This window comes from Triplophysa dalaica, chromosome 2 (assembly GCF_015846415.1).
Source record: "Triplophysa dalaica isolate WHDGS20190420 chromosome 2, ASM1584641v1, whole genome shotgun sequence".
Taxonomy (NCBI): Eukaryota; Metazoa; Chordata; class Actinopteri; order Cypriniformes; family Nemacheilidae; genus Triplophysa; species Triplophysa dalaica.
Genome location: NC_079543.1, coordinates 4,786,215 through 4,801,608, shown reverse-complemented (window position 1 = coordinate 4,801,608; position 15,394 = coordinate 4,786,215). Strand labels below are relative to the sequence as shown.

Below are 15,394 nucleotides of genomic sequence, written 5' to 3'. Positions count from 1 at the left end.
TTCAAAAGAAAAACACACTTAAAATAAATGGTCTCAATTAAGGACTATTTGTTTTTGCAGTCAAGCACTTCCCCTTACTTTTTTATTTTGCAAATTAAAATGCACGTTATACTTGCAAAATAACAATGACATTTTTCTCTTATGATTTATGACAATTTTTTCATACAACATTCAATAGAATTACCCCAAGCAGCGATCTTTCCATCGCTACCAGAATCAAAATAAAAGCCTTCCAGAACAGTGTTGTATAAATAGGCCATCTCTTTATTTTTGATGATTTTCATTTATCCATTTCTTTGACATTTCAGATTCAAAAGGAGTAAGGAATGCCTTTCATCCAAATTTCACACACTATGGGTAGAGGGGTGAGGAGAGCACAAAGAAACCTCCTGAAAACAAAAAATAATCTGGCTGAGAAGATAAAGTAGGGTCTACTTAAAAAAGACCATTTAAGAACTGCACTCAAAAAAAAAATAGAAAGGGCATATGAAAATACTGACAAGGTCATATGTTGTTTATATCTAAAATCTGCAATCTCAGCCTCCGAGCACTTACTTCCTACCCATAGATTTAAACCGCAACCTAAATCAAAGACCAGACTTCAGGCAGCAGCTTGAGTTTATCCAGACTTAACTGTGGGGGGGGCTATGAATCCATGAAATGAATGAGAAATGAACTGGATTGATCAGAGAGAACAGGCACGTTCGGAATAGTTGTAAAGGTCATCTAGGATTTTCTAACATTTGTCACTGTTTAAAACAGTGGTAATAGTATCAGTTTCTCACAGAAAAACACAATGTTTTCTTCTTTTTTCCCCCCACTTTTTCTCTTTTTATCTTCCCCAACACTCCCCATCACTCACTACGAGCTGGAGGAGGAAAAGGGGGCGGAGTTAAGTTTTCACCCCTGAACACACATGGAACCCAGTCCTCGGACTGCACGAGGTTATGTCTGTAAAAATGTCTTGATGTATGAGCAACACTGATGACTCGGCGATCGCAAGTGATCTATAGGACAGTGCGACGTATAGCGTTTGTAAGTGTGCGTGGGGGGGGGGGGTCACTGGAGATCTGATGTCATTAGCTGTCGCCGCCGCGATCAGATGATCTCAAAGGTTTTCTTCAGCTCCATGATTAACTGCCAGTCAGATTTCTGCATCTCATCTCTGAACCAGTTCTTCAGAGCGTCGATCGACTGACGGGTGATCTGCAAAAATGAAAAGGGAACACAATTAATACACCCACCGAACAGCACATCTGGCAAGTGCGTGAACGTGCACTCATCATACCTTGCTCACGATGAAATCTACAGCTTCAAAGTGCCGGCCGTACATCTTGGGCGTTTCTCCAGGTATTGGCTCGATTTTTACGCAGATCTCCTGTCCTTTCTTAGCCGTGTCCACAGACTTGTGATTTATTTCAATACCGGTCACAATTCCAATATCTACAAACTGAGAGAGCAAGCAATTTTATCAAAACTAGGAAAACAAAGCAAAGCCAATATCATCTAAGATGAGGCTTTGTTGGTCTTTAGTTGAAATGCTTTTAGACGAGAGCGGGACTGAAACAGGGTAAACACTAAATAAAAACCACACAAACACACAAGAGAATAAACTAAGAAAAAAGAAGGCATGGAAAAACCTAAAATCTTCAACCTCCCATCAAAATCAGGACAAAATCCTGCATATAAATGACTTGCAACATAAATATTGTGAATTAAAAAAAATATTATGAATGATAGAGATAGAGAAACCTTTAAAGGGATAGTTCGCCCCAAAACAGTTCTGGGCCACCATTGACTACCACATCAGTTCCTACTATGGTAGTCAATGGTGCCCAAAATGATGCCAGACTTTCATTTAGGGGTGCAATATTTACTTATAAAAGTATTTTAGCCATCGCTTAATACCAGAAGGCTATATCGAAATATCCGTATCGTGGATACCGTGACTGACCAATCAGAACAGAGAATTCAAATATACAGTGTAATATTAATAATATACTTCCAAATCAGTCTTCTTATTGGTTGTATGTGTTTAACGTTCTTACCCCTTTGGTGGGCACACACACAGGAGTGCCTGTTCTTATGACTCCAGCCTCCACAATGACCCCCATGACGATGGGGTCTCTGGAGTTAAAGATGAACTGCGGCAATATACGCAGCTTACAGGGGAACACGGCTATGTGCCTGAAAGAGAGAGACACAAGGAAAGAATTTACACAATAGTAAAAACATCTCTTTAGAAATTACGCCAGACTTATATATTGTATATCCATGCAAAAAACACCCACTTGAATTCATCTTGCTTCTGTTTCTTGTAGTCGTCTCTGTACTTGGTGAAGGCGTCGAACAGATGATAGATGATCTCGGCGCTGAAAATGCGCACGCCAAGACTGTCGGCCAAGTCCTGAGAGTCTCTCTCTATTTTCACATCGAACGCCAGGATCACAGCGTACCTACACAGAAAGATTTAATATGCCTAGAATGATGACGAAGACGTCATATAAGGTATATCGGTGTTCACACATACTGTTGATCGTGTTCCAACATAGCGGACGCTTTCATGACGTCTTTCTTGTGGACGGGACCGATGTTGATGCCAGCGTACTGAGGGCCAAAGAAATACAGCAACCTCAGTGAACAATCTCATCATGGCACACTCCTTCAATATTTCAGTCCTTTTCAGGGCAAAGTTGATTTATTTAAAGATTAATGGACTTCAAAAAGCTTACAGGCACTTTAGATGTACGCAAGAACTCCAACAGAGCCTCCAATGAACCGAGGGTGGAAGCCTGGACATACACACCCTTGTCCTCCAGCTTTATGGAATTCAAAGTCTGTTTCAACTCGCGGATCAACTCGTCCTACACAAAAAAAAAGCATTTAAATCAAAAATGTTTTACAAGTAGGGTTGTCAAAGCTAAACAGATGATGGAAAGATGTGTGGTTACCCTCAGCACTGGTATTTCATCTTCTTTATGGGCCACGAGGAGTGGCAGACCTGCCAGCGTCTTCTCAAGATCTTTGCCTAGAATCTTCACTCCCTGAGCCGTAGACACCTCCTTATGCTTCTCATACTGACTCTGTACACAGAGACAAAACGCGGTCATGCTAGGTAAAAGTGTTGCAAGCATCACTACGTGAAATTGTAAAAATGCTGTCACACTTATTCCCCCCATAAAAAAGTATTGCATAAAAAGTCCACGAGACCTTCACTCGGAGCTCTTTGAGAGGTGGTGGGAGGAGCAAGCCTCTGATCTGCGTGACGATTGGTCCATCCACACCAGGGACGATTATAGTATCGCCCTCCCGCAGACACCCGTTGATCAGGATGACGTCTATCGTCGTGCCCATGCCGGGCAGAGCTTTTACCTGTGATACAGCACAAGTTTGATCAATATGTTGAAAATCTGTTCATCATTAACATTCACCCTCATGTTATGGCATACTTGTATGACTTTCTTTCTTCTGCAGAACACAAAAGAAGAACCAACAATAGTGGACCCCATCAACTTTTTTTGTGTTCCACAGAGGAAAGTCAATGATGTGACGGCCAACAAATTATACTATTTATTGTGGTTTAACTATTAATTTTTTTATTTAATTTTTTTTCTTAACCCTTTTAATTTACCAACTTTCCTCAAATAGAAAAACAATGTATTGTTATTGAATATAAAAATGCTGAGTTTACAAGACCTTGGCATATGAAACCTTGACCTTTGACCCCTTACCTCCATGACCTGGGCCCGGAGTTCATCACAGTGGGCCAGTCTGCGGACCAGCATGGTCTGAGTGAGCTCAACCAGGAGGCCAATGAGGTTGCCCATCCCATCGCCCGAGTGGGCCGAAGTGGGAACCAGAGAGACAAACGTACGTGGGTCTTTATTCTCATAAAACAGAGCGGCGTTTAGTCCCTGGGGGTTTAAAGACACACAAAACAAAGCTTGTCAAGTTATACACACACTGTCGTTTCATTACAAAATTGTAGGGCAAGAGTATGAATTTATAATGAGGGAAATTAATCATGAAACGTGGACATTAGCCGTGACTTTATTGCAGAGACCCAAAATACGTTAACCAGCCAATCCTGATTTCATGTTGACTTTTAAAAAGGAAACGGCCACAAACCTGCTGAGCGAACTCGACGATGATGGCTTTGGTTCTCTCATCAAACTCATCCTTGGTGTTCTTTTTCTGTTTCTTCAGCGTGACCACTACGTCCGTTTCCGGACTCCTCTTCCAGTCATACAGACGATCTATCTGAGAAAGAAACGCAAGGCCATCACGGCTCAAATACTTAAGCGGACAATGTAAAATCGTCCCACCAAGTATATTCACCCTCATGTCATTACAAACCAGCATGAATTTCTTTCTTCTTCAGAACACAAAACAAGACATTTTGAAGAATGCTAGTAACCCACAACACTGGTCCCCATTGACTTCCATTGCATGGATATTTCTCAAAATATCGTCTCATGTGTTCCACGGAAGAAAGGTCATTTAGGTTTGTAAACGACGTAAGGGTAAATAAATGCAGTTTATTTTTGACAAAAAAAGACAAAAAGCATCTGTTCAATGATAAATATAAATGTACCTTGTTAAGCGCTACAATAAAAGGGCATTTCTTCTCCTTCAGGAGGTTGATGGACTCCAGCGTCTGTGGTTCTAGACCATGCATGATGTCCACCACCAGGATGGCGATGTCACACAGAGAACTTCCTCTGTTCCTCAGGTTGCTGATGGTAACACCAGCAAGCACGTTTAACACACACAGTTTGATATGCTGAAAGTTCAGGTTGTATTCATGCACAAGTTTGGTTTGTACCTGAAGGACTCGTGTCCAGGCGTGTCGATAATGAGCATTCCAGGAACCTTGACGCTCTCGATGTCAAACTAACAGGCGCACAAGCGTTAATAAATAACAACCAAATGTCAAATCAGAAAATGTTAAGTGTGTGTTCCAGAAGATTTAACTTACATTTTTAACCATCTTGGCTTGTTCTAATATGGTTTCCAGAGGAACATTCGTGGCTCCGATCTGCTGTGTAATACCACCGGCCTCACCATCTTGGACATGTGTGTGTCTCAGCTGATGGGCAGAGCAAATGAAAAACATTGAACGCAACCCTCATCTGGATTTGAGCGTAAACCGAAGTCCTCAAGTTCACGTCGGAACATTTTCCCACCCAAACACACCTTATCCAAGATCTTAGTTTTCCCTGTGTCCACATGGCCCAGTACACAAACTACAGGAGCTCTGAGCTTGTCCAGGTTAATGTTCTTCAGGTTCTCCTGCCTTCGTTTCTACACACAAAACCAAACCAAATGTGTTTTAGTATCCAGTTGGAGAAAAAGTATAAATAAATGCCTGTGACGTTCTAGTAACTCTACCTCTATGCGTTGTTTGGCCTTGTCATACAATCTCTCTTCTTTACTCCGATCGTCATCCGAATCGCTTTCGCTGCTCGACTCCGAGCTCGGCTCTTTTCTCGCTTTGTTCACTGCAGTCTTATTGCTGCTCTCTTTCTCTTTCTCTTCCTCGCTCTCCTCCTCATCATCATCTTCGTCCTCCTCATCTTCATCCTCATCCTCGTCGTCCCCCTCACTGCCGTTCTCTTGATCTTCGGCAGGTTTCTGAGCAGCGGTTGCGGTTCCTTTAACCTCGATGTGAACCTTTTTCATCTCTGCAATGGGAAGTGAAATGGAGTCATTTCTATTCACACTGTCTAATAAAGGGATACTTCACCTTCGATATGAAAATTCTGTCAATATTTACACGGCTTCTTTTCATTTCAAACCTGTATGACTTTCTTTCTACTGCAGAACACAAAAGAAGATATTCTGAAGAATGTTGGTAACCAAAAGCCGTTGGTCCCCATGGACTTGGATTGGTTGTGTGTCCATACAAATAGAAGTCAATGGGGACCCTCGGTTTTTCAAAACCTTTGCAGAAGAAAGAAAATCATAAAGGTCAACCGGATGAGTAAATGATGGCAGAATTTTCATTTTAAAGGTGAACTACTCCTTTAACACAGGTGTGTTTGATTGCCATGTTGCTTTAGCCCCACCTTTATCCTCATCGCTGACCATCGCCTCCCAGTCGTCCAGATCGGCTGCCTCCGCTTTTGGTTCCTTCACTTTAAAAAGATAAAATAATAATCGGCTTATGAAATGTTAACATTTTGCACTATTCATGAAATATTGGGGAAATGTCTTTTTCAGTGACTTCACATTTTGGAATTCTTGAAAGCAACAAAATTTTAGAAAATTTGGAAAGCGCTTTCTTACCCCCCATGCTTTATAAAACAAACAAAGACTTGGACAAATCCATCAGCCGCATGATAAACCCATGGGACATGATTGAAATGCTGGATGCAATGATTGGTCATTACCTGGCTCCACTTTAGGCTGGTCCACTTCCATCTCTGCTGTGATTGGTTTAGGTGTCTCCGATGTGGCTGATGTCACTTCTGAAGCTTCTGTTGGGATGTCTTAAAACGCAGCAGTAAAGCATGTAATTATGTCAATAATAAATGTTTATTGTCTATATATCGAACAAAGATTGATAGAGGATGCAATTTAGCCAAGAGAAGACAATTCTAACCTTCAGGAGTTTGCACTGTTGGCTTCTTTTTTCTCTTATCAGAGTAAACAGGCTTCTTCCTTGGCATTGAATCTTTGGACGGCACTTCAACACCTGGGAGAAAACCAAAATATCAATGATATCACAACTAAAAAGTCAAAAGCCACTCCATGAGTGTTGTTCTCACCCTGAGCCTGTAGCGCTCGGAGCGTGGCCTCTGCTCTGGCTCGAGCTTCTTTCTGAGCCTTGGTTAAGAGTTTTCCCTCTTTCTTCAGCCTCTCTTTTCGTTCCTTATCCTTCTGTTTCTTCTTCTCCTTCCTCTCGGCCTCCAGGCGTTCCTGTGGAACATTTGATGATACAGAGGTGCCCTAATAATCTGTGATAACCTTAAAAAAAGAAGGAGAAATGTATCTGACCTGCTCCTGCCTCTGAACCTCCAGCTCCTCCTCTCGTCTCAGTCTCTCATCTTCTTCCTGTTTGGCTCGCTCTTCCTCCTCCTTCATTTTGGCGAGAGCCTCCTGCATGGCTTTCACAGCCGCTTTGCTCGGCCCCTTTTTCTTCTCTTTTTCTTTCTCCTCTTTCTCACCCTTCTTCTTCTTCTTTTTCTTTTTGTCACCATCGGCTTCCTCTGTGGAAAGAGGAACTGGAATGTGAAACAGGTCACCAGGTGGGTTGTGGTTCTCAATGCAGTGGTCAACATTAAAATAAATTTGGTATTGATAGACTAATACACTGAAATGATGCGACTGCAATTTTGTTTTTTATTTCCCCAAAGTCTTTTTAGTGATATTCTATATAATATAACAACAATTCCTGCACGATTGTAATTTTAAGGTTTCTTTCAAATTTTCCATTTGTTTTAGTGCTGTCTCCACATAATATTTTCACAACACAATTATGGTGGACTAAACAATTCACAATAACAATATTTCTGTTTAACCTTTTTGTTAAATTAAATTAAATTTTATTTTAAGTTTGTACTGGAAAAATGTTTGTAAAACCACAAATAACACTGTTGAAATGTCAACCAGATACTGACACAGAATTATGTATATTATAATAATGTCCTCAGCTATTCATATTAATAGCAATAAGTATTATTATTAATGATATTAATAATGATATTTTAATAATTATAATAGAATTTTACAGATTTAACATTTACAATGTTCCATATGAACAACTTCCAAAGTTTTGTAGTCTAAAAGTACAACTTATTGTACATTTTATTTAAAAATGTACGAAACATTTACATTTTTTTTTATTTCTCCGTTCGTCAGATAAATCTTTCCGATAGGCCCGTTGTATTATCGGCAACGGTCATTAAAAAAAACATTGGTCGACTGATATTTCCCATCCCAAGGAAGAAAACGTCCCATGGTAAATCTCACCTTCTCCCTGAACATCAGCTGCATCCTGTTCCACAGACGCATCAGCCTCTTCTTTCTCTATTGGGGCTTGTTTCTCTGCCTCCTTTTTTAAAGCTTCTTCCTCTTTCTCTTTCTTAGCCTTCAGCTTGGCCCTCTCCTCCTCTTTCTTCTTTTTATCCCTCTCTTTTTTCTCTGCCTTCTTCTGCGCCGCCGTCTTCATCTTGTGGGCCTCCTCCTCCTCCTCCTCATCCTCGCTTTCTGGTTTTACTCTGGCTTTTCCTTTCTTCTTTTTGCGGGTGGCTTGAGAGTTGTCATCCGATTCGTCATTATCGCCCACTCCTTGCCCGGCCGTTTTTGAACCACCATCTTCGTCGTTGTCTTCTGAGTCGGAAGTACCTTTTCGACCACCTTTCTTCTTGGCTTTGGGCTTTTGCCGTGAGCGCGAGGCCTCGTCTTCAGAGTCCGAAGCAGCAACAGGAGGATCGGGAGTCTCCATCGTCTTTTCGTCTTTCGTCCTGTGGTCGTTCTCCATGTTGTTCTGACCCTGATCTTCATCACCTTCCTCATCCTCCGGGCTAGCCTTCTTCCCCTTCTTGGCCTTTTTCTTGTCTGCTTTGGTCAGAGTAGGCTCAGGCTCAGGATTCTCAACTGAATCGGATTTCTACAACAACAACAAAAAGGGATGCAAACCTTCATATTTGTGTCATAAGCCGCTCATATTAAAGCTTAACCTCAATAGTTACATTGTCAGAAGAAAACCTAAGCGCTTGTGTTACCTTTACAGGTTCTTTTGGAGCTTCTTTGGACTTTCCTCCCGGATTTTGTAACGACAGCTCCTCCAGTTCTTTCAGGATGTCGTCCTCACTGCAAGACAAACATCTTGTCAGGACTTCACAAACACTTTAAAGTGTACAGCGAGGGAAGATCTCAGGCTTGTGTGATTATCTGAGGGGAGGGATGAAGACTTACTCAAAGTCGTCTCTTTTTCCTTTCTTCTTTTTGCTCTTGGCTTTGCTCTGCTCCTTGGCCGCTCCGGCTCCTTCAATCTCTGCAGCAAGTGCGTCAATCTCGTCTTTAGCACTAGTAACAGGAACAGACAAACATAAATGAAAAATATTGTTTAAAAAAAATTACTTTACTCTTTATTACAAAAATTATGTAGAGCATTACCAAAACTGTTCTTTATACTTAAAAAAAAAAAAAAAGTATAATCTTACAAGTTGTTTACCAAAATATAAATAAAATATAAAAATTGCTAAAGTAAGATAAAATAACAATCTGCTTAAGGGTAATTAAATGTAACAAATCATATGAAAATGTATTGATTGGAAAAATATTTGATTGGAAAGCGAACTGACACTAACAAATTAAATCTTTGCCTTAAAGCAACACTAGAGACTTTGTTGCTTACGGTTCCCCCATGTGGTTGATAAGCGCAATTGCCAGTGTCATAAATACTGTCACTGTGTAAACATCCCCAGTGGGCAGCGCAGAAACTGCTGTTACATCATGTCACTTCATAAACTTTGCTTATACTAAAGTGTTATTTTGGCTCCCGCCGGTATACTACTGGGCTATACTAATAGCTCAAACTTGATTCTTAGGTAGCAGCTGGTTGTCTGCCATTAGCGCATAGCGTGCTAGCTACATAACCGGTCTCGCATCTATCACGGGGGAGCTCGGAAGCATAAAAGGAGGAGCGACAGCAGTGAAGGACGAGAGTGAACCAGGCCTGGATTTTAAATTATGTTTTATTATGTTTGTGTGGACACCAGTCGAGCGTGAGGGGGCTGTCGGCCCTTTACTTTCGTACGAGTAAAATATGTGACGTATGCCATAAAGCAGGTTGCACTCTGGAAGGGGGAATCCGCAGGAAGGGGATGGGCAGGTCTGTGTGTAGCAGCGGTAGTATAATTCATCCCGTTAAGAGTTGTCTTACCACTGAATCAATTTAAGAGACAAAACTACATAGTGTTGCTTTAATCTTTAAAGCAACTAAATAGACACTGATTGAAATAAAATGGCTTAAATTGCATGTCAATCAGAGGATGAAATATATGGCTTGTCTAAAAAAGTTTTATGGTTTCTTATTGTCAAAAGTCATTCCTTTAAACGCATGAATATCCAGGTGGTTACTATTGTAAAAAATAGATAAATCACCTTTTGAAACTCTTTTTCCATTATTTCCCCGGATGGTCATATTTTGACTCATAACGAAGGTTGAACAAAAACCATAAACTGGGTCAAAGGACATTTAACATACTCCAGAGGGAAACTGCATGCATACTAACGCCATTAAAGAAACTAACTTGAGATGTATGGTCTCATTTATGTACAAATACTGTGCATTTAAATATGATTTAAAAAAAAGCTTTGAAAATAAACAGTTTCAGGGAACAAAAAGGGAAAAAGAGACAGTAAGTTTTTCACCAGTTGCATGAATCTGGTTATAACACATCTACAAAAACCTTTGGAATAAATACTGTACAATCTGAAATGAATCACGAAGCAATAAACAAGATAACAACACCCGGATCCATTATCCCCTTTACATCACCCAACAAAACTAAACTAAATCAAAGGTTTACACATTTAGCTAATAGTTTTAACTTTTATCCAGAGTGTGTTACACTGCATTCAATGTATACATTTTGTATGCGTTTCCCTGGACTCAGAGGAAGAACCATTTTTAATGCAAAACTCACTAATTCACAAGTTGTGTTGGAACTAATATTATGACAATCCAAGCAATCAACACAGATGCCTAATCCAACAACGCATTAATTTGGGTGACAAATAAAAGTATGTATAAAGCATCTTACCTGTTGAGGCAAACACTGCAATAAGGAAGAAACACACTTGTGCTGTTTTTATATAGCCAAGCCTAAAATCCTCCTTGCATGCGTATTGCATCAGAAAGGGAAAAGCACCCATTGACGGGGCCGGTCACAGGGCAGGGCTCTCCTCAAACATACAGACCTGCTGCCCTCAGCAAAGAAAGATCAGATGATGAAAGAACAGCTAATGGGAAGATGAACCAATGAATGAAACGTGAAGAGATCGAGGACAATTCCATGGTATCCGAACATAAGCCTTATCAAAGATAGAGGTCTCTACTAAGATGGTGTGTAACTTTAAGAAGCACTGTGTGTGTTGCAATTTTAACACTGTACTACAACGCCACTAATTCATGACAGGACCTCTCGTAACACCTTGAAAATCCCTGAAACGGCCCAATAACCGGTTGTGCTGATGAACCTGAACTGATATCAGGTTAACACACTTATTAGGGACCAGCAGTCAGAACAGTCCGATCTGCCCAGCATCACAACCAGCTAAATAAGTCATTCTAGCAGCTATAAGTGACTATAATTGAGTTCATAGAGAAAAGCACAACACGGGGCAAACTAGGAGAACTACCTGTCCCATATTTCATCAAGTGACCTCAACATGACCACTTCAATTTGGTTTTTAAAGTTGAGCTAAAATAGAATTGAAAATGTGGAAGGGTGTACAAACCATAAATATTACATAATAATATAAAGACCTAATATACATATTATATAAATTAAATAACAACAATGAAACAAATAACACATTGGGGTCACATTTTAGTGTATATTATGATTAATCATAATGAGACTTTTATAGAGATACTTGCCCAAAAATGAAAATTCTGTCATCATTTACTCGCCTTCGAGTATCTATATCTGTATGCTTTCCTTTGTTCTGATGAACACAGAGAAGGATATTTGGAAGAATGCTTATAAACAGACACATTTTGCCCCCCAATGACTCCCATAGTAGGAAAAAATATCAAAAGTGCCCCAGAACTGTAATTTTCCTTATATAGCTGTAAATGGGGGGCAAAATCAGTCTGGTTATAATCATTCTTGGTCTTTTATATTGTTAATTGACCTTTTACAATTGTGTAATGTTTTTTTGTACACACTTAGTATTTGTTTTCTTCGTTTGTCCTTGAGTGTATATTTTTATATTCCACTGTCTCCTCAGTTATTGGTTTTCCTTCTACCAATTCTATTGGAACAAATTCATTATAACTCAATAAACATTTGAGCATCATGCCCTCCAAGTTCTACGGTTTCATTTGAATCCGTTACCAGCTTTTGATCTGGGGATGGTAGACTTCACAAACCACTGTCTCTTTAAAAAAGAAGAAGGACAGTTTCTCAGTTTAGAGATCACTTTACCATTTTCAACATGTGACATTTCTTGTCACTGTCTCAACAGGAACAAAAGTCACTGGCATCATGGCACAGAGCAACATGTTAGTGAAGACAATGGGCAACAGCACAATAGAAACGATGAGGTTGCATTGCCAGTCGACGAGAGATACTGACCATGCTAACCCACACAGGGATCTCAACCCTTTAATACTAGTCTCGTGTGCTTGAACATTGCCTGATATGCCAACAGATGTGATTGTGAACTGCAGCTAATCTGACACTCACAGCTGGTGTCACTCACGGGGGCTTGCAGGACCTCCTTATGTCTTGCTTAAAACTTAACAGCGGTTTTGTTTAAATAACTCAATCTGTTATTTAAACTCGTATTAAGAAACGCATTATGGTCGTCCTCTATAAAAGAGATTAGTATCGTGATAAACAGGTAGATGAGCAGGACAGGCCTAGTAGTCACAGCAGCACATGAACTCATGTTCATCAGTGGCTAGCCAGGTGCTAACAGCGGGTCTCCTAAAACCCGCCTACAAAATAAAACACAACACAAATGTCCTGCTAATAACAGGGTTAGTATGTCGCATTAATTGACACAGTAACTTACCCGTCATCTCCCTTATTTTTCTGTTTCTTCCCCATGATGTATGTGTAACTGTAACCTCCTCGTTGCGGTGTAGTCGGTGTGTTAGCGCTTCAAGACGTGCTTGCATTGCGCATGCGCCCTGCGAGGTAAATGATCGCGTACTCTCCGGCCTACGCGCAGACTGGTAAACCATATGGAAAGTCTACACGTGTGCATTGTCAAATAAAAAAATTGAACAAATGTATTCATTTTGACACATTTTGTTGTTTCAATGCGTTTAAATTAATCGCATAAAAAGATAGAGCCTAACAAAAAAATATAAAATCACAGGCCATCCATATGATTTACAAGTGCTGGCTGAACTGTATAGTACTGTATTGGAACATAATAAAAGTAAATGAAAATATAACACATTTAATAATAATTGTATTTGACAGTGTATGTTACACGTGAAATCACTTTGTTTTTAAAGCTTGACACCAAGAGTATGGGAGCTTCAAAGATTTGGAAACACTACACTGCGTTCATAACTTCATACGTTTGTTTTCAAGTTTTATTCACATCACAGAAATCACACCTTCACACAATCTGTGGATTTTTTCAGCAATATCAGCAGCCAGTGAATTAGTTCTTATAAAAGCCGCCAGCAACACTGCAGTTTCACGTGGACAGAATCTGCTGCCATTCAGCGTTGACGTGAACTCGTTCACTATCTCCAAAGGAAGCCAGTCGTCAGGGATGACAATGTCAAATCTTTCTACTTTACCATTCTTGATGTCCATGTCAAGTGTAATGTTCACACCGTCAACCACAAAAGATGTACAAACGCTGAATTTGGGAGTTTTGCCATAAGCCCATTCCCACGTCAGAAGATCTCGTGTCATCTTATGAACGCCGGGCATGAGAGACTCGTGAGTGGGGTCAACTGTGATAACTGGAGTGGCAAAGTCAAATTCTTTTTTGTACTGGGAAGCAATAGCCTCCATTACAGTATCGGTATCGAGACCGGGGTCCTCATCCATGAGGTTCTTGACGGGAGAAGGAACGCTTGGGGTCGCATTGCTTTTAATAATTTGAGAGTTATTACTTTTGAGAACTGACGACAATAGTGAACGATCCACTGAACAAAGCAACGTACAGTGATGATAGGCGGCCGTTCTGCCTAACTTTGCGGCAGTGCCTGAAATTTTGTAGTGCCCGTTCAACAGGATATCAAATCTATCTGTTGAATTGACATCTAGATTGGGTCTGAGTTCTTTTAGTGCATTGGTGACAACAGTGAGATTCCTGTGACGATCGTATTTCTTTTTGGAGGTGAAGAAGGTCATGTTGATGTTTCCAATGTCGTGGAAAACGGTCCCACCTCCACTGCGGCGTCTAGCCAGTGGGATCCCAAGACGTCTCATCAAAGGAAGGTTACATTCCTGCCAGGGATTTTGATGTCTACCTATGACCACTGCAGGCGAATTTCTCCATAATAAAAGTATGTTTCTGTGTTGCAGATCGACGTAGTCGTGTATCCAGTCTTCTAAAGCCAAGTTCTCGTATATACCGGTTGACGACGACTTTATGATGATATCCTTTCCCATCTCGTCGAAAAGCGCTGTCAAGGTGCTTTTGAGGCGAACGGATCTTGAAATGACATTCAAGTCTGACAGTCTTAAAATCATTGCTAAACTCTGTAAGGCACAATCACAGCACGACTACAACTTGTACGCTTTGAGTCTATTGACATCGACATCCGGGTCAACGGGATACCCTTTCATATGGATGACTTTCATATTAAAAGTCAAATAATTACCAATTCAATCAAAATAAAATTGATCTCTTAACTAAAATAAATACATGCGTAGCAAAAATGAACTATTGATGGATGTTTATTTTGAGATGTTTGAATTATGTGTTTTTACTGTCACCGCTGTGACAAGATCCAAAATAATTCCTTCGTTTATTTTTATTTTTTTAATTTAATCAAATCAGTTACTATTTAAAATTATTATAATGAATAATAATAATTTAATAATGTAAATTATTTTATTTTTTCACTAAAAGTCTGCGTGTGTAGAAATCACCACTAGGTGGTAGTGCATGCTGTTAAGTGCCTGTAATCTGCGTCCATTAGATTTTATTATCTCCCTGTGTGTGTGGTTAATGATTAAAATTAATAACGATATTGCGAAACTCAATCAGTATAAAACGCATGTAAAATTGTGTACAATTTAGTCTCCTCTGTGTGCCTTTGAGTTAATATCTGACGTACCCTGAAAAGTTGCTCTGTCTTGACTTCCCTTATCTAAAATCATTTCATGGCTATGATTTAAGTATTTTATTAAAACATATTCTACTTTACAGCTATATACAAGCGTTGCCTAAACAGTACAATTTCTAAATTTAATTTTAAAATGTTGAAATGATTGATTAAACTTTACTTTTAATAAAGTATTATTTTCTGCTTCTCAGAGACCATTTGTGCTTTGTATGATTTAGAAAAAATATTAAATCGCTATTATCCATACTATGCTATTAAAATATCATTTTATCTGCAGATGTTTATGTTAATATGAAATCATTTCACATACAAAAGTGTTGTTATTGTAAAATCTGTCAAACATGCCCTTATAAATTTGTCATGCGATCTAAAAACGGTTTGTAAATAACA

General features: G+C 39.7%; 2 protein-coding genes across 2 annotated transcripts; both read right to left on the bottom strand.

The window, feature by feature from the left end:
• Positions 1-243: 243 nt before the first annotated feature.
• eif5b (eukaryotic translation initiation factor 5B) lies at positions 244-12,867 on the bottom strand. Its single transcript, XM_056738277.1, has 24 exons — positions 12,757-12,867; positions 8,923-9,033; positions 8,730-8,817; positions 7,975-8,614; positions 7,000-7,211; positions 6,771-6,921; positions 6,605-6,697; positions 6,393-6,491; positions 6,069-6,137; positions 5,392-5,684; positions 5,197-5,304; positions 4,979-5,089; positions 4,826-4,893; positions 4,595-4,736; positions 4,129-4,260; positions 3,732-3,914; positions 3,211-3,372; positions 2,952-3,083; positions 2,733-2,864; positions 2,531-2,607; positions 2,292-2,456; positions 2,049-2,187; positions 1,289-1,450; positions 244-1,206 (listed from the first exon to the last, which is right to left on the bottom strand). Exons 1-24 carry the CDS (start codon positions 12,789-12,791, stop codon positions 1,099-1,101), a joined length of 3,612 nt encoding a protein of 1,203 aa, XP_056594255.1. The 5' UTR covers positions 12,792-12,867; the 3' UTR covers positions 244-1,098.
• A 407-nt stretch (positions 12,868-13,274) lies between these two features.
• Positions 13,275-14,593, bottom strand: lipt1 (lipoyltransferase 1). The gene has a single exon (XM_056738290.1). It carries the CDS (start codon positions 14,403-14,405, stop codon positions 13,293-13,295), a length of 1,113 nt encoding a protein of 370 aa, XP_056594268.1. The 5' UTR covers positions 14,406-14,593; the 3' UTR covers positions 13,275-13,292.
• Positions 14,594-15,394: the final 801 nt, after the last annotated feature.

Bases quoted from the DNA above. Each gene is read 5' to 3' on its own strand.
- eif5b (XM_056738277.1), bottom strand. From the start codon at position 12,791: ATGGGGAAGAAACAGAAAAATAAGGGAGATGACGG. The intron at 8,615-8,729 runs GTAACACAAGCG...TTGTTGTTGTAG, and splicing joins CTCCAAAAGAACCTGTAAAG to AAATCCGATTCAGTTGAGAA. The intron at 2,608-2,732 runs GTAAGCTTTTTG...TTTGGCCCTCAG, and splicing joins TGCGTACATCTAAAGTGCCT to TACGCTGGCATCAACATCGG.
- lipt1 (XM_056738290.1), bottom strand. From the start codon at position 14,405: ATGATTTTAAGACTGTCAGACTTGAATGTCATTTCAAGATCCGTTCGC.